General features: G+C 37.7%; 1 protein-coding gene across 1 annotated transcript; it reads left to right on the top strand.

The window, feature by feature from the left end:
* Positions 1-986: 986 nt before the first annotated feature.
* ippk (inositol 1,3,4,5,6-pentakisphosphate 2-kinase) lies at positions 987-23306 on the top strand. The gene is made up of 14 exons (XM_053316533.1): positions 987-1185; positions 7764-7823; positions 11801-11896; positions 13810-13876; positions 16248-16366; positions 17224-17313; positions 17678-17736; positions 18682-18754; positions 19501-19653; positions 20004-20118; positions 20938-21073; positions 21166-21268; positions 21621-21712; positions 22289-23306. The coding sequence occupies exons 1-14, from the start codon at positions 1105-1107 to the stop codon at positions 22512-22514; spliced, it is 1470 nt and encodes a 489-aa protein (XP_053172508.1). The 5' UTR covers positions 987-1104; the 3' UTR covers positions 22515-23306.
* Positions 23307-24767: the final 1461 nt, after the last annotated feature.

Raw genomic sequence — 24767 nt, 5'->3', positions numbered from 1 at the left:
TAGGTTTCCACCCCAGGATCCGCTCACGTCACTGTCATGCTGTCAAAAATACGAGTTTTTTCCTCCTTTAGCAGACCCCGCCTCTGCCTGCTCTGACCAATCACAGCGCAGTGGGCGGGACTTCAGCGCGGTGTTGGGAATTGGTTTATCAAGTTGTCAATCACACAGCGAGTCAAACTGGACAGCGGGAAATAGTTTAAAATAAAAGCAATAAAATAAAATAAAAACTCAAAGTTGTGTTTTTTTTTCTTTCAGGAACAAATAAAGAAATAGTTTAAGTAATGACATAAATATAAAACTATATGTGCCCCTTCTTCCAGTGGAAAGGGAGATTATTCTTATTCAGATTCAGATTCAGACAATTTTATTTATCCCAAATGGGCAATTCATCTGCAGCTTTCCCAAGTACATAGACCAACAATCAATCCAACAATTAACAATGAATAGTAAGTAAACGTTAAGAGGCATATGGGCAATCAATAAAATAATCCAATAGATAAAATCTCATAAATAAATTTCAATAAATAGATCCTCTAAGAAAAAAATAAATAAATCGGTTAATCTAAAATGAGTGGGGTCTTTGTTTAAGAGCTCAATAGCAGAGGGATTGCATTTTCGCATTTCCATTTTTTTGAAAAATATTAAAACTTTTTCTCAGAAACTATTATTTAAACTTTTTATGCTCAGTGACTTTTATTTTGAAGTATTGTGTCAGTTAACTTATTCCGGGCGGCAGGGGTTATTTTTTTTTGTCCTAGGATGGCAAAGTCAGGCCCCGCCCTACTCTGCCTCTGATTGGCTTACTCTGACATTCTTTACCCTAACTCTAACCAATCACGCTCATCATGCTAAACCCAACCGACAATGACAACCAATCAGAGGCAGAGTAGGGCGGGGTCCTAACTTCACCATCCTAGGTAAACATACTTGGCCGGGCAGCGGCAGCAGCAAGTCAGTCGGCTTCTGTACTATCTGAATTACTGCTAACAGCCGTAGTCGTCGTCGGAGTACTTGTATGTTGCCGTTGTGCCCGTTGTGTGTAACTTCTTTCTGGGCCGTTGACGGGGGGAAGCTTGTTGCTAAGGTGTTGTCGTTGCCGGGGTGATGGAACTGGACAAAATGGACGAGAACGACTGGAAGTATCACGGAGAGGGAAACAAGAGCCTGGTGGTGTCACACGTACAGGTGAGTCAGCGAGGCTAACACGGAGCTAGTAAAAGCTGGAGGAGTTTAAAAAAAATTCAAAGACACCCCCCTCCCTCCTTTAAACCACTCATAACACTTTTATAACATTTAGCACACTTCAGGCAGTAGAAACTTTGTAGTAAATTTCTTTATAAATGTGTGTTTTTGTTTTAAAAAAGTGGCTTAGCTTTAGCCGGTGTTATGTCGAATTCTGTTCCCCTCTTAAAAAAATGTCCCCCTCTTGTTAAAAATCATGTTTCTCATAGCGACACATCGTTTGGAGTTAGGTTATGTGTTATGGTTAAATATGGGTGGGGTGGAGGTAAATTTAAGTTAAGATTAAGCACCTTAGAAGATGATTTGTTAGGGGTTTTTGGAGAAGAGTGGAACATAATTGAGGGGGGACAGATTTCGACGTAACACCGGCTTGTTGGCCAGTGGCTAACTTAAGAGTTCATATTTTTAACATGTAAATAAAAGATAGATACACATGATCGATAAAGCTTAGGACACCACTAATGATTAGGAAAGGATATATATATATATATTCATGTCCAGTGTGGGTCAAGGGGGTGTTGAGGCTTTAAAAAAAATGCAGCAACTCCTAAAAGGCGTCTAACTGGGAGCTAATTTAGCCCTCAAGGAGGAAATGTGTCTTGGACCACAGTGTATAGTGGCTACATCACATTAAATTTACATATGACATAAATGACATACAGGAACATTGACAGTCTACACATTTTTTTTGTGGTTTCTGGATTTTCAATCAGATATTGCACTAAACCTTATAAGAAATATTGCACATAGATTAAAGTGACTTAGTTTCTTGGGCTAAAAGTGCCAGTTGCAGCTGCACATATACAGCAATACATAATAAGCACAGAAAACAAAACATACAAGACAACACAAAATCACAAAAAGTGCTTCAAAGTGTAGCATATTGCACAAGACCATGTGACATATGGCACAAGTAAGGAACAGAGTAAAAACAATAAAATGTATGACTTGAATAAAAAAAGTATAAAAACGGTGCACAAGGTAGCTCACCCTTAAGAACCAGTGGCTTAAGAGAAAAAGTACAATAACACAATAAACCACAGGGCACGAAACCAAGTTTTTAAAAAAGGATCAAGTGCAAGAGTTCCAATTGAATAAATAGATAATTCAATTAAGATTGAAATTTGGCAGGTTGTTTATTAAGAAGAGCAATTGATGTTGGAAGGAAGGAGACCCCGTAATGGTAGTCACCCGGCGTTAGGAACACCTTACTCGGCTGCTGCTGCCTCACTGCATCGGCCCTGTAGCAATCCCCTCAGGGTTCCCACAGTCATGAAATTCCTGGAAAAGTTATGACATTTAAAAAAAAAAAAAAAAAGTCCGGTCCTGGAAATGGTTTGGAATTAGGTGAATGTTTTGGAAAAGTTTTGAATTAGGGATGACTTGCTCTGGTATCAAAGATAACAGATATAAGGCAGCCTTCAGAATATAGGACATTACATCTAATCTAAATGTTCTGGGGGAGGACCCTTTGTTAAACTTTGTTAAACTACTTAAATTAAAGTTTTAGTTATGAAAATTCATTGGTATAAATGTGTGGTAATGCGGTTGGACGTGTTCTGATAGACACTGGGAGGGGTGGTGCATTCACTGACAGACCCACTCACTGTGTGTGTATGTGTGTGTTTGTGTGTGTGTGTGTGTGTGTGTGTGTGTGTGTGACAGACTGTGACGGTGTGTCATTCACGGGAGTGGTCTGATCATGTTGTTGTTATTGAGCAATGTGTGAAATGTTAAGAGGGCATTACATCACAGTAGTAGTGCTTTCTGGGGATATTTTGATGGTTTCCAGTATTATAAATACATGTTTTAGGGCTGGGTTGCTGCTGTTCCCCTTTTTGCAGCATGTGTTTGAATATTATAATCATTCAAAAAAAAAGAGAGAACCGTTTAAAGTGTTTCCTATGTATTAATTTACCAATGTTCACCACGGCAATAGATAAACTAAGTCTGTTAAGTCTTACTGTTATCTAAAACTGAAGTGTAGTTCAGATGCTTCATAGTATATAGCGATTTAAAACGTTTTTAACACTAGAGCATCAACTTTAAACACAACTTGGATCCAAACAGTATCAAATGTTAGACAAAAAACTAGAATAACTGCCCGAAGCACCACTGTTGTATTAAAATGACAAGAAACGCAGCTCAAAGTGCTTCACAAGAAAAGACACAACATAAAAACATGTAACCCCCCCCCCCCCCACTAATGTTAAAATATAAGATATAAAGTAAATCCCACTTGATACTACAGATGAAACCCAACACAGAGAATGCGTACGTCAGTGGTGGTAATTTGAGACGTAATTAGTAAAAACTCCAAGTATTTCCTCCTCTTGTACACAAACTATAAATCTGTGTTTTGGTTTCTAAAGCCGTAAGCAAACAGAAACTTCCTTTTCCCAACAGACACAAACTCACCACCTGTCTCAATTAACCAAAATAAGTCTCTTTACAAGATCCCCCCCCCCCCCCGTGGCTGGAGAACGTGTGGCGTGGACACAGTTTGTATACTTGAATGGGAAAAAGTCAAAAAGTGTTCATAGGGATGTAAATTAGATTCCAAGACAGAAAAAAAAAAAATAAATAAAGGTTGAGACGGGTGGTGTGTTTAAGGTGTCTCTATTTTTAGTCTGTTGCTTCAATGTCAAACTATTCACCAGCGTCTCTAGTCACCTGTCCGTTGTTTTTATTAACATTGATGGACATTAATTGAATGTTTTAGACACAGGTGCTGATGTGATACCTTCCCCTTTTTATCACTGAAGTGTATCACATGTTGTCTAAACTAAGACTGCAACTAACTATTATTTTCATTATTATATTAATTTATTTATTTGACTATTTGTTTTATCCGTAAAACATAAGAACAGCTTTGAGAAGTGTCGACATCGTAGCAGCTCTAGTCCAAACAGAACAATTTAAATGTGATTTGTGTGCAGACAGACATTTAGGGCGAGGCGATACGGATTAAATCCCCTGTCTGGAAAATCAATTGTGAAAATGTTCATGACTAAAATAACCTGGCAGGATTGTTTGTCTTTGGATAATCCAGTAAATTAAATACCTGACTCGTCAAAGTACTTCTCACATGAATGAAAATGTCACAGCAGGCAAGCGTTCAATAACTCAACCAAGTTTAACTTATGAGCATTTATGTAAAATTGAACTTAAATACAAAGGTTTTAAAATTCAGTAAAACTACTGTTACCCGACTCGGTCCAGATGTGCTAAATTTGATGTCGATTGATCAAAATTGGTAGGTAGGAGTAGCAGCGCAAAAAAATGGAGTTAAAAAGGTGGAAGCTGTCTCTATGTGTAAAAGGGCCTGGATGCTCCGAATCCAGGAAAACTACAGTTTGTTACTAGTGAGACTTATCTTTCAAAACGGTACAGGCTAACTACTGTAATTACTAATACTACTACTATTATAACTACTGTAACTACTACTACTACTAATACTACTACTACTAATACTACTATTATAACTACTTGTAACTGCTATAACTACTATTATTTCTACTACTATAACTACTACTTTAACTACTGTATCTATACTATAACTATTACTACTACTACTACTACTACTATTATGACTACTGTAACTACTACTACTACTACTACTATCATTACTATAACTACTACTACTACTATCATTATTATAACTACTGTAACTACTACTACTACTACTACTACTACTACTATCATTACTATAACTACTATTATTTCTACTACTATAACTACTGCTTTAACTGCTATAACTACTAATATAACTACTATAACTATTACTACTATTACTACTATTACTACTACTACTGCTATAACTGCTATAACTACTATTATTACTACTACTATCGTTACTATAATTTAACTACTATAACTACTATTATTTCTACTACTATAACTACTGCTTTAACTGCTATAACTACTAATATAACTACTTTAACTACTACTACTAGTACTATAATTACTATAACTACTACTATTTGTTACTATAACTACTATTATTTTGACTACTTTAACTATTTTAGCTACTGTAACTACTACTAATATTATAATAACAGTAATATGAATTATTCTAACAGACCCAGGTTGGTTCCAGCAGCTTTATTACTCACACTGATAATAATCAAGAATAACTGAACTATGAGAACCTGTACGATGTTTATCTAAAAAGTGTCTTTGTTTCGCTCCATCATTCATCTCTCTCTCTCTCCGAGGCGTTTCTAAACTCTGTCACACGCCCTTCTTACATAATCACACCTGAGGGGGAGAAACTCAACTGTGGAGACAATGACTGAGTAAATATTTGTACGTCAACGTCGTCGTTATTGTTACCTGGTTATTTGGTGGAATTTATGCAGAATCTGGTTTCTAATAATACTTTTTTTTATTAATTTATTGATTAATTACTTGATAATATGTAAAAAATGTCAATCACTGTTCCCCAAAACCTAAAAGTGACATCTTTAAAATATTTTGTCCCAACCAAACAGTCAATCCAAATACATTAATTTACTGTCAATGACGACTAATGTAAATATTATAAAGTATTATATTCATTTGAGAGGCTTGGACCAGAGAATTTGAACCTTATTTCCTTCCTAATTGATTATTTATTTATTTTATTTCACTTTAACTTCATTAACCCTTTACGTACTGTCTACAGTGCAGCTCAGGAAGTCAAATCATTAATGTAGCCTGAACTTTTGCAGGCTCTGAGTTAATCACCTTGATTCACTTAAAGACTTAGTGCTCTATGTGTAGAGTGCCTCATAGGATATCTATCTATCTATCTATCTATCTATCTATCTATCTATCTATCTATCTATCTATCTATCTATCTATCTATCTATCTATCTATCTATCTATCTATCTATCTATCTATCTATCTATCTATCTATCTATCTGTCTTTATGTGAAGCTCTAATTGTTAATTTTGTAATTTAAGTAGATGAGGAAAATTAAATTAACAGCAGAGGAAGAGATGAAACCCATGGCTTCTCTCTCTCTCTCTTTCTCTCTCTCTCTCTCTCTGTCTCTCTCTCTGTCTCTGTCTCTGTCTCTGTCTCTGTCTCGGTCTCTCTCTCTCTCTCTCTCTCTCTCTCTCTCTCTCTGCCTCTCTCTCTCTCTCTGCCTCTCTCTCTCTCTCTCTCTCTGCCTCTCTCTCTCTCTTGCTCTCTGCCTCTCTTGCTCTCTGCCTCTCTCGCTCTCTGCCTCTCTCTCTCTCTGCCTCTCTCGCTCTCTGCCTCTCTCTCTCTCTCTCTCTCTCTCTCTCTCTCTCTCTCTCTCTCTCTCTCTCTCTCTCTCTCTCTCTCTCTCTCTCTCTCTCTCTCTCTCTCTCTCTCTCTCTCTCTCGTGGAGGGGGGTTTTGAGAGATATATTGGTGAGGACATGTGGGACGGACGGATGTGGCCATTGTTTTGTTTATTGTTTTTGGTGGTTTGTGGCCGAGATGCTGCTCATCCTCATCTGAGATCACGTGACTCCGACTCACTTTAATTTACTTCTTGCAGCCAACCCTAAAACAAAAAGCTTCTACGCTGAAATCATCCGAGAGATGATTCTGATTACTGATGTGTTGCATGTAAATATTTCACAGTTTTTTTTAAACGCGTGATGTAGTTTGACTGATACTGATCAGTTTGTTGTGGGTTTGCAGTCTGAACACATTCATAGATAAAAATCTCTGGATGTCGGTCATGTCACTAAATAAATGCTGACAGAAGTTTTTGAGACAATCTGAGTTATTCCAGCTGATGCTAACTCATAATAATCCTCACATACGGTTCATATTCTGACCCGTCACAATACTTCTTCTTCATGATTAGTCTCTATAACAAACTTCTGAAGCACAAATTGATCATAAAGATCTCATCAGTCACAGATAAACACAATTTATTCTTAATGAAGCTGTCGGAGAACAGAACAAGTTTATTTTTGTAGGTTTTATGAGGAAAAAACTGTTTAAAATATCAATATAATGATTCAATGTTACATAAACAGGATTTTTAAAATGTCTTAAATTGAATTTTTCATATTCAAGGTTAAAAAATGGCTTTAAAAATTCTGAATTTGTAGAAGTTAAGGCATTAAATTAGTTTTGAGAGTTATTATTATTATTATTATTATTATTATTATTATTATTATTATTATTATTATTATTATCATTATTATCATTATTAGGGTTAGGGATGTGTCAGTATTTTTTTGACCATGAACAATATGTGAAGGTAAAGTAAATTGTCTAACTTTTCCCAGATATAAGTCACAAAGTGCTTTACATAGTCAGGAGAAAACCATAGAAAGGTGATGAAACATGCAGTATTAGCATTTCTATCCTCCTCCAGTCTCACAGGCTGGGTTTTCTGCTCCTGCTGCACTGCGACGGGAAAACTGAATCACTTTAAACCCACATCAGGACTCTCTCCTGTAGATGTTCATGAATTCACTCTGTCGCAGTAATTTTCTGCAGGTCTGAGATCCTCACTGAGCTTTTTCTTCTCTTCTTTTCTCTCCTGCAGCTTTCCAGAGTTTTACGTCTGCTCAAGTATCCGGCAGAGGACTCAGAAAACCCACCGCAGGTAAATATCAGGCTGTGTTTGGGAAAACCTGGTCCTGATACTAATACTACTAGTACTAGTACTACTACTACTACTACTACTACTACTAATACTACTATAACTAATACTAATACTACTAGTACTACTACTAGTACTACTACTACTACTGATACTTCTATTACCACTAGTAATACTACTATTACTAATACTATTACTACTTCTACTACTACTAGTAATATTAATACTACTACTAGTACTACTACTACTACTACTACTATAATAACTACTACTAGTACTACTACTACTAATACTATAACTACTACTACTAATACTATAACTACTACTACTATTACTACTATACTACCACTATAAATACTATTCTATTACTTCTACTACTACTATAATAACTACTACTACTGATACTACTACTACTAATACTACCACTATAAATAGTATTCATACTACTACTACTACTACTACTTATACTACTAATGCTACTCCTACTATATAAAACATGGAAAGAGACTTTATTGACTAATTTTCACACATTTTAATGTATTTAATACATTTTATTGATCGCTCTTTTCCCCACCGACACTTTAATTAGTTTTATCGACGGCTCTCTCATTGCTGAATCTTGTAGATTTTTATTGATGACCTGTTTGCACTGAGCTCAATCTTAATACTAATCTTAATTGTTTTATGATTTTCTTGTTTTCTTTATAACCTGCTAGTTTTAATTTGCTGAAGCACTTTGGATGTGAGTTCAAGTACTCCATAAATTAAGATTATTATTATTAATATTATTTCTGGCAGGTCAGTTTCCTCACGGCCGCTGTCAGAAGATGAGCTTGTTTTTTTTTAACAGTGTAGAATAAATAATATTTTATGTTGTTGCTGACTGTAATAGCTGTACTTCAACCACATACAAACTTCTAGTTCTCACTTACAAACTATTTTCATTTTCCAGCTTTCTGCAGCTCCGTATTCATCTTTTTTTTTCTCCTTGCATTCTGTACAAAGAGAATTACTGGAGGCCACGCTGTCTTTCTTTTCTTTTCTTTTCTTTTCTTTTCTTTGTCAGTGTTTTGGGGTCTGACCAAAACGTTATTGGACTTGTCAGTGGACAGATTCAGCCAGGGAGCCGCCACGTCACGATAAAGTCAATCTAACTCTGTGTTTTTGTTTCAGCCGAGAAGTTTTAGATTATAAAACGTGTTGATGTGAGTTAACATAATGTACAAGATTGATGAAATCATGAAGTATCTGCCTGCTGGACCAGAAAGGCAACGTCACAGCAGAGTAAACACTAGATTTATAAACACTTATAATAATAACACAAACAAGTTGAACAGCTTATTGAAAGATAACACCAGACATATTTAATATTTGTCACGTGGAGCCAAACCAACAATGAATTTATCAGTTTTACAAGTATTAGGTGCATTAATCCTCCTTTTTATTGACTAAAAACTAAAAAAAAAAACCCTACAAACAACCCATTGAGCCTCCGAGCCGTGCTGTGTGACACGCTCAGTCATCTGGAAGAGTTTGTTCATGGTCGTTTGTTTAGAAGCAGCTGCAAACACAAATAACTTCACGTTTTCAGTCTCCAGGGAGTTCAGATGCCACCGGAGACGCACTGGAGCGTGAATCCGTTTTCAGTGGTTCACCAGCTTGTTGTGCCACAAAGAAACAAAAACAACATGCGTGTGCTATTTATATTGATCAGCTGTATTTTAAGGCTGGGCAATATATCAGTATTATATAGGCCTAGATAATATGTGATATGAGACCGGATATCCTCTTACATTTTTGATATCGTGATGTCATCAGTGTTGCCTTTACCTAGTTTTAAATGCTGCATTACAATAAAGTTATTTTCTGATATAAGGAGACTGTTCTAGCTGCTCTATTATTGCCATGACAACCACATTACCTACAATATTACCATGACAACCTACAATATTGTTGCAATATCGATTTCGTCCATATCGCCCAGCCCTACTGTATTTACTACACTGTAAATCATCAGGGGCGGCAAAACTCATTTTCAATCAAGGGCCACATACAGCCCGATATGATCTCATGTGGGCCGGACCATTAAAAAGATGGAAGACAGGAATGAAAAGAAGACAGGAAGGAAAAATGGAAGGAAGGAAGGAAGGAAAGAAGGAAAAATGGAAGGAAGGAAAGAAGGAAAGAAGGAAGGACGGAAGGACGAACGGACAGAATGAAGGAAGAAAGGGAGGAAGGAAAGATGGAAGGAAGGAGGGAGGGAAGAAAGGGAGGAAGGAAGGATGGACAGAAAGAAAGAAGGAAGGAAGGAAGGAGGGAAGACAGGAAGGAAAGATGGATGGAGAGAAGGAAGGAAGGAAAAGAACACATGAAGGAAAGTGGGCCGGATTGGACTCCTCGGCGGGCCGGTTCTGGCCCACGGGCCGCATGTTTGACAGCCCTGCTGTAAATAAATTAATATAAAGTTTAGGGCAAGTTGAGAATAGGGCTGAGCGATATGGGCAGAATCAAATATCACAATATATCTCTATCAATAGATTTGATATGCTCATCTGTGCGCTTGTTTTATATTTATTTTCTGTACAGTAGTAACGGGTCTATTTTCATTAGCTGCTAAAACAGCTGGGGCGTTACTTGACACCGCTGTTTATAGGACGTTATAGTTCATAAGTGTGTCACATGGTTATCTTTACAGTTATAGTTATCATGATTAGTGTGGACGGCCTTTTACAGACCTATGATAAGCCACATGTGAAGTTCTTCTTTGCATGCTCAGTATCGTCGGTGCATGAACGACTCTCCAGAAACTGAAATATAATCATCTCTGACTGACCACTGACTAAGGCTGGGGATCGGTAATCGAAATTAATTAACTATACTCATACAGAAATCGTGGCTCAAGCCTGAAAAGCGACTCACAGGTCTGTTAACACGACGCACACGCGACATAAACTAAAAAAATCAGCGTTTGTTTAATCATTAAAATTAACAACGTGTTTATTTAAAGTCTCCTCGGCTTTATTTAACTAAACAACTATCTTTACAAAACCAAATACAAAAAGTAAATAGCCCTAAAACCCAGTGACTGTGGCTGAACACACACTGAGTCTGGTTAAACTGGTTTTAAAGTCCGTCAGCAGGTCGACGTGATGCGTTTGATGTCTGAGTGAAGAGTAGGAGAAGTGTCAATCATCCCGACACGACGTCTGTCAGGTCCGCTGATGCCTGACCGAGAGCTGACAGACGTGAAATAAACTGCGGACGAAGTTTTAGTCGTGTTTTAAAATATCTGCAGAAGAGACTTTTATTCAGTATGAACGGCTCAGCAGCAGCAGCAGGATTCATTTAATTAAAAGCTCGTTAAATTACACACCTGACGCCACAATCCTGATCAAAGTGTTCAGTCAGTTTTACTCAGAGCTGCTCATCAGCTGATGTCCGTCATTAATTAATTGATTTTTTTTAATACAGGGACAGACAGCTGCTAAGTAATGTTTTCAAAGCAGATTAAAAGGTGTTTAAAGGTTTTTTTTTAATGTATTAATTAATAAAGTGTTGTTGACAAAGCAGGAATCCAGGCCAAGTGTCTAAAACATTTATAACAAAAACTTGTTCGTAGTGGTCTCGTTCATGTTGGAGACTGATTAGAAACCTCAAGTGATCAGCCTGAAATAACTGGTCTATTTTATTTTATTTTATTTTACTTTATTTTATTTTATTTTACTTTATTCATGTCAAGCAGCACAGGGAGACTTAACAACAACCTTAACCGCTGCGTCCACCTCAGAGTCGTTTCTATTGTTGTTTCCTTGAACAGGAAGTGGCCTGTTTTACCTGTTTGTATTAACTCTCTCTCTCTCTCTGCTTGTGTGTGTCCGTGTGTGTGTGTCCGTGTGTGTGTGTCCGTGTGTGTGTCCGTGTGTGTGTGTCCGTGTGTATCTGTGTGCGTGTGTGTGTGTGTGTGTGTGTCCTTCCTCCAGACCGCCGAGCAGGCCTTCAGGCAGATCCAGAACATCGTCGACTTCAGCTCTAACGTGATGAGCAGCCTGCTGGGAGAGAAGTTCATCCACAGCGGGGTATGACGCCGTTTACTGTCATCCAACATGAGATTCATTTTAACATCTTTAAACTTCATCATCATTTATATTTATTATAAACTTTATCATCTTCATTCAATATTCTTTATTAAGATGAAACAAACACCAGAGACTAATTACCCCTTAATTAATGACAAACTCAAGTCAAGTCTGGTGTAATGGACATTATTCATTAATATTAGAGCTGAACAATTAATCAAAATTTTATTGAAATCGCTATTAAGGCAAAAAAATACCAATTTAAGTTAAAAATTCTGATCCTGGTCTACTCATCTTATTCTTCAGACCTGAGAAAACATATTAAATTGTTAGAGATCCTCACAAAAATCACACCATAATGTTTTTTTCTGTATGTTTTTCAATTAAAATGAGAATTATGACTTTGAATTATCGTTCCCTCTAATCTAATATCACAAACCATATTGCAGTATCAGTCAAAACAATCTCAATTAGATGTTTTTTCAGAATTGTATTTAATTGTATTTATGTTTTTCTATATTAATATTGTCAAAGAAATGAGAAAAAAGGCCCATATTTAAAAAAAAAAACAACCCTTTCATAAATCATATCAAGGCAAATACACCTGTAGAGCACATTACAACAACGAGGCAACTTAAAGTGCTTTACAGAAAATATAAAATGCATCAAGACAGAATATAAAAGCAGCACATGGACAAATAAAAAGACATTTAAACACGATCAAAAGTGAAGCTAAAATAGAGCTCTTCTTTGAACTCTTCTTCATATTTATAAGCCGGGTTAGAAGGGTCGGAGGATTTAAGCTTCTTTCTCTCTTCTGACTTTCTGTAATCTGAGTTTTTTATTCCGTCTGATTTAATGTGGCACAATAAAAAGATATATAAAGTTTAATTGGAAATAAAATGATGCTAAAATAGAGTAAGACAGATGAAAACAGGAGTACAAAAAGCCCTGATTAATAGTGCCAAAATATTTAAATATTAACACATTAACTTCTTCTTCTTCTGCTCCTCAATTTCTTCTGAATGACTCATTCGGTGTTTTCCAGGTGGAATTTTTTTATTCCAGAAACATCCTGGAAATCTTTTCCACTATAACCGTAGAAACTATTTATGATAAACAAAAAAGAGAAGAAGGAAAAGATGAAGATGACTTGTTCATGAGTGTATTATTACTGTGTTTACTTCCACCAGCTGCGTTCAGCCTCAGATAAAAACTCTGGATCAGGACTCTGAGTTTAAACATTTTTAGAGCATCAGTCAAAGATTCATCAGTATCAGCACGAAATAAAACTAGTATGAGAGTCATTTAACCTCCACTGTCTAAAAAAATGTAGCTGCACTTTTCTAAAATAGCTCTAATTAGTTAGATGTGACTGTTTTTATTTAAATATTTGATAAACTGGACACAAAGAAGTTCAACAAACACAGTGAACACAGTGTTGGAGTCAGGAGGTTTTATTTTTAAAGCACATGAACAACACGCTGCAGGTCAGATGGTGTCTAATTTTAGATTTTTATTTTCTATTTTGTTTTATTTTTTAAGCTGGAGGCTCATTTTTAACAATGAATCCATCTGTCCCACTAACATTTAGAGCTCAGTCAGAAAGTCCCAGCTCGCTCCTTTCATGTCGTCTGAGGTATAAAAACTAAAGTAGACCAAAAAGATCCAATTATTGTAGCTTTAAATGATGATTATGATTCAATTATGATCATTATTAACAATATACAGCAGAGAAATGTTCAGTTATTGAAGCTGATGGTTAATTCTGTTTGTTATAACTCACAGAATGAATGAATGAATGAATGAATGAATGAATGAATGAGCACAGCAGCACTCTCCTACTAAACTAAGAGTCTTCTGCTCATAAACTGGACTAAAACCACCAACTTCATTTTTTTTTCTCTCTACAGGAAGTGGTCAAACTGCCGCTGGAGTTCGTGCGACAGCTGTCAATCAAAGTTCAACATCAAAGACCCGGTAAGACGGAAACGTTAATCATTAATGTGGTGAAGTGTCTGTTAAAGGAGTAGTTTGACCAAATACCTCGATAAATAATCATCAGTAATGTGGATATAATGACTAAGACACTTATTCCATATCACCATATTACGATATGTATAAATATCACGATATCTATATAATATTGATTTATTTGCCCAGCCCTAGTTTTAATTCTTTTTTAGGTTTTTTTATAGATAATCAAACATTTCCAATCACACCTGTGTTACATAGAAAAGAGGAAACATGACGAGTTCAATGAATTATATTAAATGTGAAGAATGCCAACAGTCATCTATGGGTGTTTTAATTAAATATGGTTAAAAACACTAAAATGTGGATCAGCTGCTTACAAATGTTCATCAGAAGTAGAAATATTTCCTTTTTTTGTTGTTGTGTATTCTGGGTCACATTAGGAGAAGTCATCAAATAAATTTAAGGCTAAAAGAAAACAGTATTAAGTATGATGGTAGATGTTACTGCTCTCAAATGTCAAAATGGGTCAAATTAGTCTCTGAGCAGTTTGTGAGGGTTTAGACTGAAAAAGGAAAAAATGAAGCTGACACTAGCATGAGTATAAAGGATTAAAAGCAGAAGAACCAGATGTGTCTGAAAGTGTGAAAATAACCCTGTTGGCACCTCTGAAGCTCACTAAACATGTTATATATCTCACATAATACAGTATATGACTTATTTTACTTTATTTAGAGGAAGTTTTTAAGTTAGTATTTCCCAGAATAAAGACGAATATTTAAAAACACAGTTACATCTCCGTCTACACATCATAACCTTCATACTTATGAAAACATAAGCTGAACATCCAGATCAGCTCAAAATCATTTTTTATTTAAATAGTTTTTCAATAAAAATGAGAATAATGATTTAAAAATGATCTTTCCCTCTAATCTAATATCGCAAATTTATTTGTACGACACATTTAAACAACAAAAGTGCTTTATACATAAAACATAAAATGCATCAAGATAGAATATAAAAGCAACACATCAAAATAAGAAGACATTTAGATACGATCATGTGTATATATATATAGTGTTGGAAATGATATTAAGCTAAAATAGCTCTTCTTTCCTTTTTAAGCTTCATTCTCTCTTCTGACTTTCTGTAATTGGAGTTAATTTTTTAATCTGGCTAATTTTAACGATCTTAATGTAATTTAAAAATAATACATTTTGAACCCAAACGCCGGAGTCCAGGATAGCAGGAAGCCGTCATGTGACTATTAGATGGTCAGGTCAGCTGATCGAGGAGCCACAGCTGTGCCGAGTATCTCTGTTCACCAGACAGTTACAGCGGATAGTCCGCTACATTTCAAGTGATGACTCCCGTCTCATATCATGTCAGTTCCAGCCTCTACCGTCTGGACGGAGATTCAAAGTCCTAAGGTCTAAGGGCACGCGTCATGGCAACAGCTTCGTTCCTGCTGCTGTCTCCATTTTAAACATGTCTTAGTGCACTTTTCTACTTTTAAGGTCTGCCTCATTTATTTCTATTCACTGGAAATTGGACCTGACTTTAATTTATTAATTCATTTATCATCCATGTCCCATTTTAGTGTTTTAATTTTCTTTTTTATCTTGTTTTACTTTCTAATCCTGATCGTTAGCCTTTAATTAGTTTGTATGTATCTGTTTGTATGTTGAGATGTCCTCTCCTGAAACTGTAACCAAATCTACCTTCGAGTATTAATAAAGTTACCTTGACCTTAACTCTGACACCATTAAAATAATAAACTTTAAATAAAAAAGACACTTTTAGACTTTTTCTTCTGCAAACCTGAGAACACGTAATCAGGGAGTCTCAACTAAAACAGTCGTGAGGAATCTTTGCGTTGGTGAAGTAGCCGCGTACCAAAAAGAAGAAGAAGAAGGAGAGACGCTTACTCAATGAAGAGCTTTATTGAGTAAGTGAGGACAGCGTGCGGGCAGCGGTTCTTCTTCTTCTTTTTTTTTTTTTTTTTTGTATGTTGCAGAATTCATGTGAACTTAACATTTTTTTTGGGGGGAGAAGCGGGGGGGGGGGGGGGGTCACAGCTCTTTAAGTCAAAGGACAAAATAAAGTGACGAAGGACAATAAGTGAATTAATTCATATTATACTTTCAGAAGCAAGTTTACAAACAGATGCACACAAAAAATACCAAAAGTGACCAAATGTGATAATATAAGAAAATAGAAAAAAAAAATGGAATGGCAATAAAACATCATGAAGGCTCAGTCTCTCAAAAAGAGCAGGAGATTATTACCAATAATCAATATCTATACAGACGGAAACCTGACCATCTTTAAAAAAACAAAACATTTATTTTATTTTCTTATTTTGTGTGTGTTTCAGTGTGGCGCTGCGATAAAGTGATGGACATCTACAGCGGCTGTGCTCTCTGTCTGCCCAACCTGACGTCTCCAGCCCTCCATCAGCCGACACACACTCCTCCGCTCTGCATCGAGATCAAGGTACACACACACGCACACACGCACAGAGTAACATTACAGATCAGAAACCTATATTACCAACTCCGTGGAGAAGATTGCAAATAAATAAATTCAAATATCAGTAAACATTTAAAATACCTCAGTAGTCTTATTATTCAGTTGTTTCTGGGTGTCGACCTGTGAGGGTAGTGGGGGTATTTTTAGCCCCCCAGTGAACCAGCGTGCAGGTGTGCGGATGTTTACAAGGTTGAACCACCACAACAAACAATCAGAAAATAACGTTTTATTCATGAGATTCAGGCTTTGCTCTCACCACCACTGCTCTCGCTCTCTCTCTGTCTCGTTGAGTCGAGGACGAAGAGGATTATACGTAATTGGTTTATAACACAATATATAATGTGGTTGTTACAAGCTTATTTTTCATTATTGAGGAGACAATGAAAGATAATGAATGATACTATAGTAAAAAAAAACACTGTTAATGATATAAAATGTCTTTAATAATAATATTTATAATTAATAAACTGTTAAATTGTGTTTATCTCTCCTTACAACTACATTATAGTGTGTGAAATACTTTATAAAAGCTAAAAAGACACTGAGAGTGTTACCAGTTAATTTAATTTGAGTCTGTTTTTAGTTTAATCTCCGTAATTAAGCTTTATATCTGTTTACTTATTTTAAAATTAAATCTCTCCCTCGTGAGAAGCGACGAGTCTCACGAATGACTGCACATGAATCACATCAGTCGCCCAACAAAGCTGAACAGAAGGACGAATCGTATGAGTGTGACTGTAAGTGTGTATCAGTGTGTGTATCTCTGTGTGTGTGTTTGTTACTCAGCTGCTGTTTTTTTTTTTGTGTGTGTTGTTTTTCAGCCGAAATGTGGCTTCCTGCCGTCCTCAAAACACGTTAGCAAAGACATCAAAACCAAAGTGTGCCGCTTCTGCATGCACCAACACTACAAGGTAACGCCAACCACTGAACACACACATTTACAGTTCAGCCACAGTTCGACTCTCCTTCCTTACTGTCAGGTTTTCATACTGTACGTCTCACATTAGGAGAGCAACCCGACAAGCTTTTATGGTTTTATTGGCACATTTCCCTTCTCCTAATTTCAATATTCTTCATGTTTCATGTGTATTTCCTGTATTATGTATTTGTCTTTTTCTTTTATGTGCATTCAAATTAAAATAAACTACAGTATTTAATAGAAATACAGTAAAATGAAGAAAACTCATTTTTTAGGTGTTTTTATGATTTTATTTCATGTGTCTCGTTCCTCCAGCGTCCTTCATCCCTTCGTTTTGTCTCCTCCTCTCTCTGTAGGTGGCCAACGGGAAGTGGAAGAGACGCAGTCTGTACTGTCCTCTCGATCTGTTCTCAGGGTGAGATTACTGCAGATAATACGGTTACCATCTGTTATAAAGACGGACATAAACTTCCCCACCGTGGGACTAATAAAAGAATATCTTATAAACTTTATGTTAAAATTAAATGATAAAAAAATGGTGATTTTAATGTGAAAACTACAACAAACTCATGACTATAACACACATTAATAATCATTACAGCTGCAGTTATTAGTCAGGAAATTAATTGGTAACTATTATATTTATTCAATCAATCTTTATTTATACAGCACCTTTCATACAGGCTAGTGTTCAGAGTGCTTTATAGTTAGTTGGCTGACAAGCTGATAATGAGACAGAACAAGTAACAACATGAAGAAAAGGAATAAAAAAACAGAACAAATAAAAAGATAAAAACTGAGAGAATTTAAAATAAGTGAATATATATGAGAAGAGAAATGGTTTATTAAAAAGACAAAATAAAAGTAACAAAAGATTTTAATAAAAGCTGCACTAAAAACTCGGTTAAATTAGAGATTAAAAGAAGAATTGGTTAATTGTTAAAAGTCGTTTTTCAATTCAAGCTTCTCAGATATGATAAGTCGCTGCTATTCTTCATCTTCAAAGCCATCTCGACTGTAATAAGTGAGACACTTCTGACGGAGATCTGCACTTTTCTGTGTGAACTCTTCTAGTTTGTGACGGATGATGAAACATTAGAAACCTCTTTCAGTGTAATTCAGTTTGAGTATAACGACACTGCAGCCTCTAAAACCTGAACAGAGGATTCACTGCAGGCTGTTTGGATAAAAACTGGAAACTCATGTTTGTAAAAGCCCTGCAGCTTCCTCGTGAACACTGACAGGTATTCATATACTGTCGGGATGATCACACTCTGAGGAGGATTAAATCTTTATTTTACATGTTTTATGACTGCAGCGTTTTAGTAAAATGACCTCTCTGGTTTCTCTCGTTGTTCAGGAACAGACAGAGAATGCACTTTGCCATCAGACACCTGATAGAAGAACCTCAGAACAACTTCAAAATCTTCAAGGTGAGACACAAACTCACATTTTCTTCTCCTGCAGCGTTTCATGTGTCATCGTAACGTCTGACTTCAGTACAGATGAAGTCAGAGTCTAAAGGCCTCTTCTCACTGAGCCACTGTTTGAGCTGTTTTAAGATGAGAGTAGAAAATCTTTAGAGAAATGTGGTGAGATATTTGAAAGTCAATCCAAAAGGTCCCGGTTCACACTGTGAGACTCGTCCACCAACTGTTTTGGAGCTTCGGTGACGGACCAGGCAAAACATTTCTGATGGTGCCAAAAATGTAATTCTCACAATGTGATGCTCCTACGACCCACGTCTTCCATCTTCACACCAGCTGATCAGTACACGACATAAAATGACACAAACTTACACTGGACGTCATTCAGTTCTTTTTTAGTTTTTTTTTTTAGTAAAGTTTAAGTTTGTGTGACGAGCAGCGCAGATGGACGATGTGAGCCGATGATGTCGCTGCTTTCTTTTATTTTTGTCCTATTTTCACTCATCGCTGTGATTCAGAAGATGCAGAGTTTAAATTCTTCCTTCAGACGTCGAGCAGTCTGACACTAAACTAAAGTGTCTCACACAATGTGACAAACAGTAAAGTTACATGATCAGTGTCTCAGTCTGAAAGCACCTTTAACCTGCAGGTCTCTGAAGATGTTTGACCTTTTTATTATTATCTGGAGCCAAAACAGTGATTTTTTTATAATGTATATAATCCATGTTAAAACGTGTGTGTGTGTGTCTCAGGGCGGTCAGTGTATATACAGCAGTAAGGAGGGAAGTGACGACTCGTTGGACCTGAACTCTCTGCTGCATCATCTCAGACCGTACTTCATGTTCGGGAACAACCGAATCAACTGTCACATGACCAGCAAAGCCGTGCTGAATGACTTCATCCAGGTAAAAAAAAACCACAGACGCCACACAGGTTTATAAATATGTCTCTGTGAATGTGAGCAGAGTTAACTGATATTTGATAAGCTGAAAACTTTTTAACATCAAGAGTCGATCAGATTCTGCTCATATTGAAGTTAAAAGTAAAATCAGCTGAAATAAAAAAGCTGCTTAGAGAATAGAGTTTATTTTATGTTATGTTAAAATAACAAAAATATAAATATATATGCAGAGAAAAATAGAAATGACAGCGAACTGTAGATAAACAACAAAATAACCATTTATAACACGTACTGTACCAAAGCTGCAGCTTATTTGAAACACAATGAAAACACGATGTGACCGTCTTCCTGCAGGTTTTGGTGAATGCTCTGCTGAGCGGCGGCAGCGGAGGCGGGGTGACGGACAGACGAGGAGAAGGGCGGAGCTTCTGTGAAGCGAGTCTGTTCAACAGGGAGAGGATTCGCCACGGTGAGAACGCACGCCGGTTTATATTTATGTCTGTCTGAGTGAATCAGTGACGATCCAGATCAAGGCTTTAATTTGATTTTTTTTCCTTTTTTAAGATTTTTTTTTTTCCTGTTTCCTTTTCTTTGTCTTCATCCTTATATACAAAATACACACACACACACACACACACACACACACACACACACACACACACTCATTCAAATAATTATTCTTTTTACCCAAAGCCCCCCCCACACAAATAACCTTAAAATGACCCCACAAATCAAACCTTCATGATGTGTTTCAGTGTTTTGATAAAAACTGACAACTCCTCCGCAGCTTTCAGAACGTGTGTGTGTGTCTGTGTGTCTGTGTGTGTGTGTGTGTGTGTGTGTGTGTGTGTGTGTTACAGTTACAGCAGGTCGATGATCACCGTGTAGTTTTTGTCACGCTATTGATTTATTTTGAAACTGAGACAAATCAGTCGAGCAGATCTGCAGCTGCTGCCTCCCTCTGAAGTGTTTGTGGTTTGAAAGAAGCGCTTTTCTTTTCAGCGCAAACACGTTGCTCACGTCTGAATCTGGTTATGAAACTGATATTAACCTCACACACACACACACACACACACACACACACACACACACACACACACACACACACACGTTGGTGCTTCTTTTAAATACTGAACAAGATGTTAGGCATGATTCCTGATTTAAATATTTAAAGTAGAAGTTTTATAAAGCAGAAAGATAACCTCACCTTTCTGTGTGTCTGTGTGTGTGTGTATGTATATTTGTGTGTGTTTGTGTGTATCTTTGTGTGTGTGTGTGTGTGTTTCAGGCTCTCAGGGTTTACCCAGCGACAGCGTCTTGTTCAGGATCCTTCAGACTCAGATGTTGGACACTCTGGACATCGAAGGTCTTCACCCTCTGTACCGTCGAGTGGAGCAGCACCTGCAGGACTTCCCCAAAGAGAGGTACGACTTCTGAGTCTTCTTTTTTTGTGTCTGTGTCCGTTAACCTCGTTCATCATCGACCGGCTCTGACGTCACTCGCTGTCTTTTTTCAGAACTCGTCTGCAGATCGAGGGTCCGTACAACGAGGACTTCCTGGAGAAGCTGCAGAAATGTCCGACGGAGGACGACGGCTCTGTGGAGTACGCTGTCAGCAAGGTGGGACTGGTTTAGACTCTCCCAGTGATCCCAGTTACACGAAGTCAGGCTCTTTGATAGTTCTGGTTTCTCCCTCAGTGCCTGTTTGAGCATTTTAACTCCAGTTGAAGGAGCCATATTCAGCTTTTTGTGATTTTCTCTTATTTATATACTTTTACGATGTTGGATATTTATGTTAAATGTGGTTAAAGTTCCAAAAATCAATAAATGTAAGATAAGATGAGATAAAATAATCCTTTATTAGTCCTACGATGGGGAGATTTATAATATTACAGCAGCAAAGTGGACAGTCAAAATAAATAATAATTATAATGAACACAATAAGACTAACTGCTGTGTGTTTTGACATCAGGTCCATCAGTACCGCGTTGCCATGACAGCGAAGGACTGCTCCATCATGGTCGCCCTGGTGCCCAGCAGTGAGGAAGAGGAGGATGATGATGGGTAAGTTTGATACTGGAGTTTCAGTAACAGAACAGGAAGCCAAAAAAACACAGAGATTCACTCGACTGATTACAACTAACTAGACTGATGTTATCATTCAGTTTTTATTACCAAAATGGATTTCAAACGTGGATTTCATGTCAATATACTTGTAGGGTTGATTTTTGGAAGAATTAATTTCAACATCCACGTTTGCTTCGTAGTTAGTCTCTCTGTTGATCAGCTGAGTGTCGTGTCACATGTTTGCTCCCTCATGTGATACGAACAAAATAAGATCCCAGTCTGAAAAACTCCTCATAGTGTTACAAGAGGTTAAAAAAAAAAAAAAGCTTACACAGAAAATGTAACTGTTAGTGTACACTGGTCTATGATGAGTCGAAGTTTACAGTCCAATATCATGGTACTGGTTCTCGATCACTGGGATTAACAGTTTGGTGAGAACAGCCTGTACTGGGTTTATTTTTAAGGGTGCAGTTCCTACCTAGTCCACTGGGTGGCGCCAGACGTCAGCTCAACATGTTTAAACTGGGACGTCTGACTCCTTGTTCACTAATCCTCCTCCTCTTATCTCTTCAGTCAGAGGCGGTTCAGGGACTTCCTCTCCTCCAGACCTCCTGCGTTCTCTTGCTCCGTCTCCATCTTGGATCTGGACCCGAAGCCGTTCGACAGCATCCCCCGTCAGCTGCGCCTGGACCAGAAGATCGTCTCCTGCTACCTGAGGACCGGCGGTGCCTTGCCGAATGGCTCTCTACCGCCGCTCCCGGGCAGAGAGGACTGCACGCTGCTCTTCCACCCCGTGTGAGCGGCCAGTCAGAGCCGGGCGACCCCGAATACCTGGAGACGAGCATTAACTGACGCCACGCTGATGCCTCAAGCGGAGAGGAGAGACGCTGCGTTGACGTCGGAGGTCTAGAATCATTTCAGAGACGTCAATCACAGACGTCACTGCATCACTTTTCTTCTCCGTCGGCTCTGGCTGCTGCTCGGCAAGAATAAAATCTCCAGGAAGTCGTCACTAAATCACAGTCGGGACGTTAACCCGGCGCCCAGATGTGTCTGTTACTGATTCTAGAGCTTTTGTGTCGTCACGGCAACCCGGCATCCCGCTCCCGTCAGGAGGTGAATCCCGGCGTCTCCGCTCCGTCATGACTCGTATTTATTATACAAAAAACTCGCAGTTAAAGCTTCTCCAGGCAGCCAGAGTTTGGATTCACTTCCTGACGGGATCGCCGTGGTTGTCTTGGCAACAAACTCTCACCCATTCTCGTTCTCCGTGGCAACGCCGCCGACAGCGAAGCGCCGATGAGGAAAAGAAATGAAAGAAAAAGACAGGAGAGCAGAGGTGATGGCGAGTAAAGCAGGTCGTCGTGTTTGTGGTTCCCTGAATGTAGACGGGGCCGAGCCAGAATGTCCAGGTTGTGTCTGTGTCCTCTGAGGCGTCACCGTGGTAACAGAAGCAGTGGTTACCATAGCTACAGCCACAGAAGGAGGCTGATCTGATTGGTCTGTGTGAGTCTGGATGGAGGAGGCTGATTGATTTGATGTCAGTTTCTGAGCAGACGTTTTGAATCTGGAGCGAAGTTTCGGTTCTCTGCTGAAGACTCAGTGACGAGAACCAGAACCACCAGATCCAAAATGTCTGCGAGGAACATTTTACCTCCCTGCTTTTGTTTTTGTTTTCCTTTTCTTTATTATTTTGGACCTCCCTCTGTTTGGTGTTCACGAGTCAACGGTTCCAAACGGCCTCGTCAGGCGTTTGTGTTCAGATGTCAAAGGTCAAACGTGTCTGTGACTTTATTTTTCATTCATCAGGGAGGAGTTTTAAGTGTCGTTAAAGGGTCAGTTCACCTAAATTAACATAGTATTAATAATTAAGAAACTCTTTCCAGTAACAGTGTCCCAGTGAGAGAATACTCTCATGTTTTCAGAGGAAATGTCTTCGTCGTCTTTTCCTCACAAAAACTAAATTATATTCTTATTTTGGGGCTCATTCCTCACAGATATAAAGATTAAGATATCTCCAAACCTATCTGCCTGCACAGACATCACTTTATTAGGTACACTTTTACAATCTGATGCAACAGCTCTGTTATAAATCCTTTCACAAAGCTCATATTTGAGAGGTTTTATATATATATATATATATTATAGTGAAAGATATTTAGAGACATTTAAATATAATATAATAATAAAACATTTAATGTAATACTGTGCTGACAGTGTTATTAAAAGCTTTGTAAAAGTAACATTTATAGCAGAGCTGTTGCAAATATGCAGGTGTACCTAATACTGTGTGTCTATATATATTTGAAGTATTTTGGGTGAACTGACCCTTTTAAAGTTCAGCATTTTGTGTCCAGCTGCTTTTTTTCTTTTCTGGCATAAAATCAGATTTTTGTGTCGAAGAAAGCAGGAAAAGCATTAATATAATTATTTTAACTCTCATCGTTGTCGTCAGAACCGGGTTCAGCTCGTTCTGTTAGAGCGGTCGTCTCTAACCCTTCTCTTGGAGAGCTGCTGCCCCCCCCTGCTTATTTTAGACCGCCCCCCCCCCTCTCTGAACACACCTGATTCAGTTATTAGCTCGTTATAAAGCCTGTTGAATCAGGTGTGTTAGAGTGTGGGGGGGGTTCTAAAACAAGCAGGGGGGGCAACAGCTCTCCAGAAGGAGGGTTGGAGACGACTGTGTTAGAGGTTGAAGAAGAAAAAGCTGCATTTCATTTCAGTAGTTATCTAACATTTTTTCCCCCCCGTCGACTAACCTGGAGGCGTAGCTTCTGTAAAGGTACGGTTACGTTACGCTGCGGCTCGAGTGACCATTCGCTCCAGACGACGTTCACGATTAAAAGCCCGAAACTTGAAATTTAAGCACAAGTTTGACGTCTGAGTTCAATTTTGAGCGACGACTTCAATGGAAAGACTGAAACACCACATCTGGAAATGAAAGTTATCAGTTTAATTTTGTTACACGTGAACGTTGTCGGGCTAAGTGTAAAATAAGGCTGGGCAATAAATCGATATTATATAGATATCGTGATATTTTATACATATCGTA

This window comes from Scomber japonicus, chromosome 3 (genome assembly GCF_027409825.1).
Source record: "Scomber japonicus isolate fScoJap1 chromosome 3, fScoJap1.pri, whole genome shotgun sequence".
Taxonomy (NCBI): domain Eukaryota; kingdom Metazoa; phylum Chordata; class Actinopteri; order Scombriformes; family Scombridae; genus Scomber; species Scomber japonicus.
The sequence above is the reverse complement of the archived record's forward strand: the minus strand, read 5'-3'. Positions and strand labels throughout refer to the sequence as shown.

Coding starts and splice junctions, on each gene's coding strand:
- ippk (XM_053316533.1), top strand. CDS start 1,105: ATGGAACTGGACAAAATGGACGAGAACGACTGGAAGTATCACGGAGAG. Junction 16,367..17,223: donor CGCTCTGCATCGAGATCAAG/GTACACACACAC, acceptor GTTGTTTTTCAG/CCGAAATGTGGCTTCCTGCC. Junction 17,737..18,681: donor CCTCTCGATCTGTTCTCAGG/GTGAGATTACTG, acceptor CTCGTTGTTCAG/GAACAGACAGAGAATGCACT.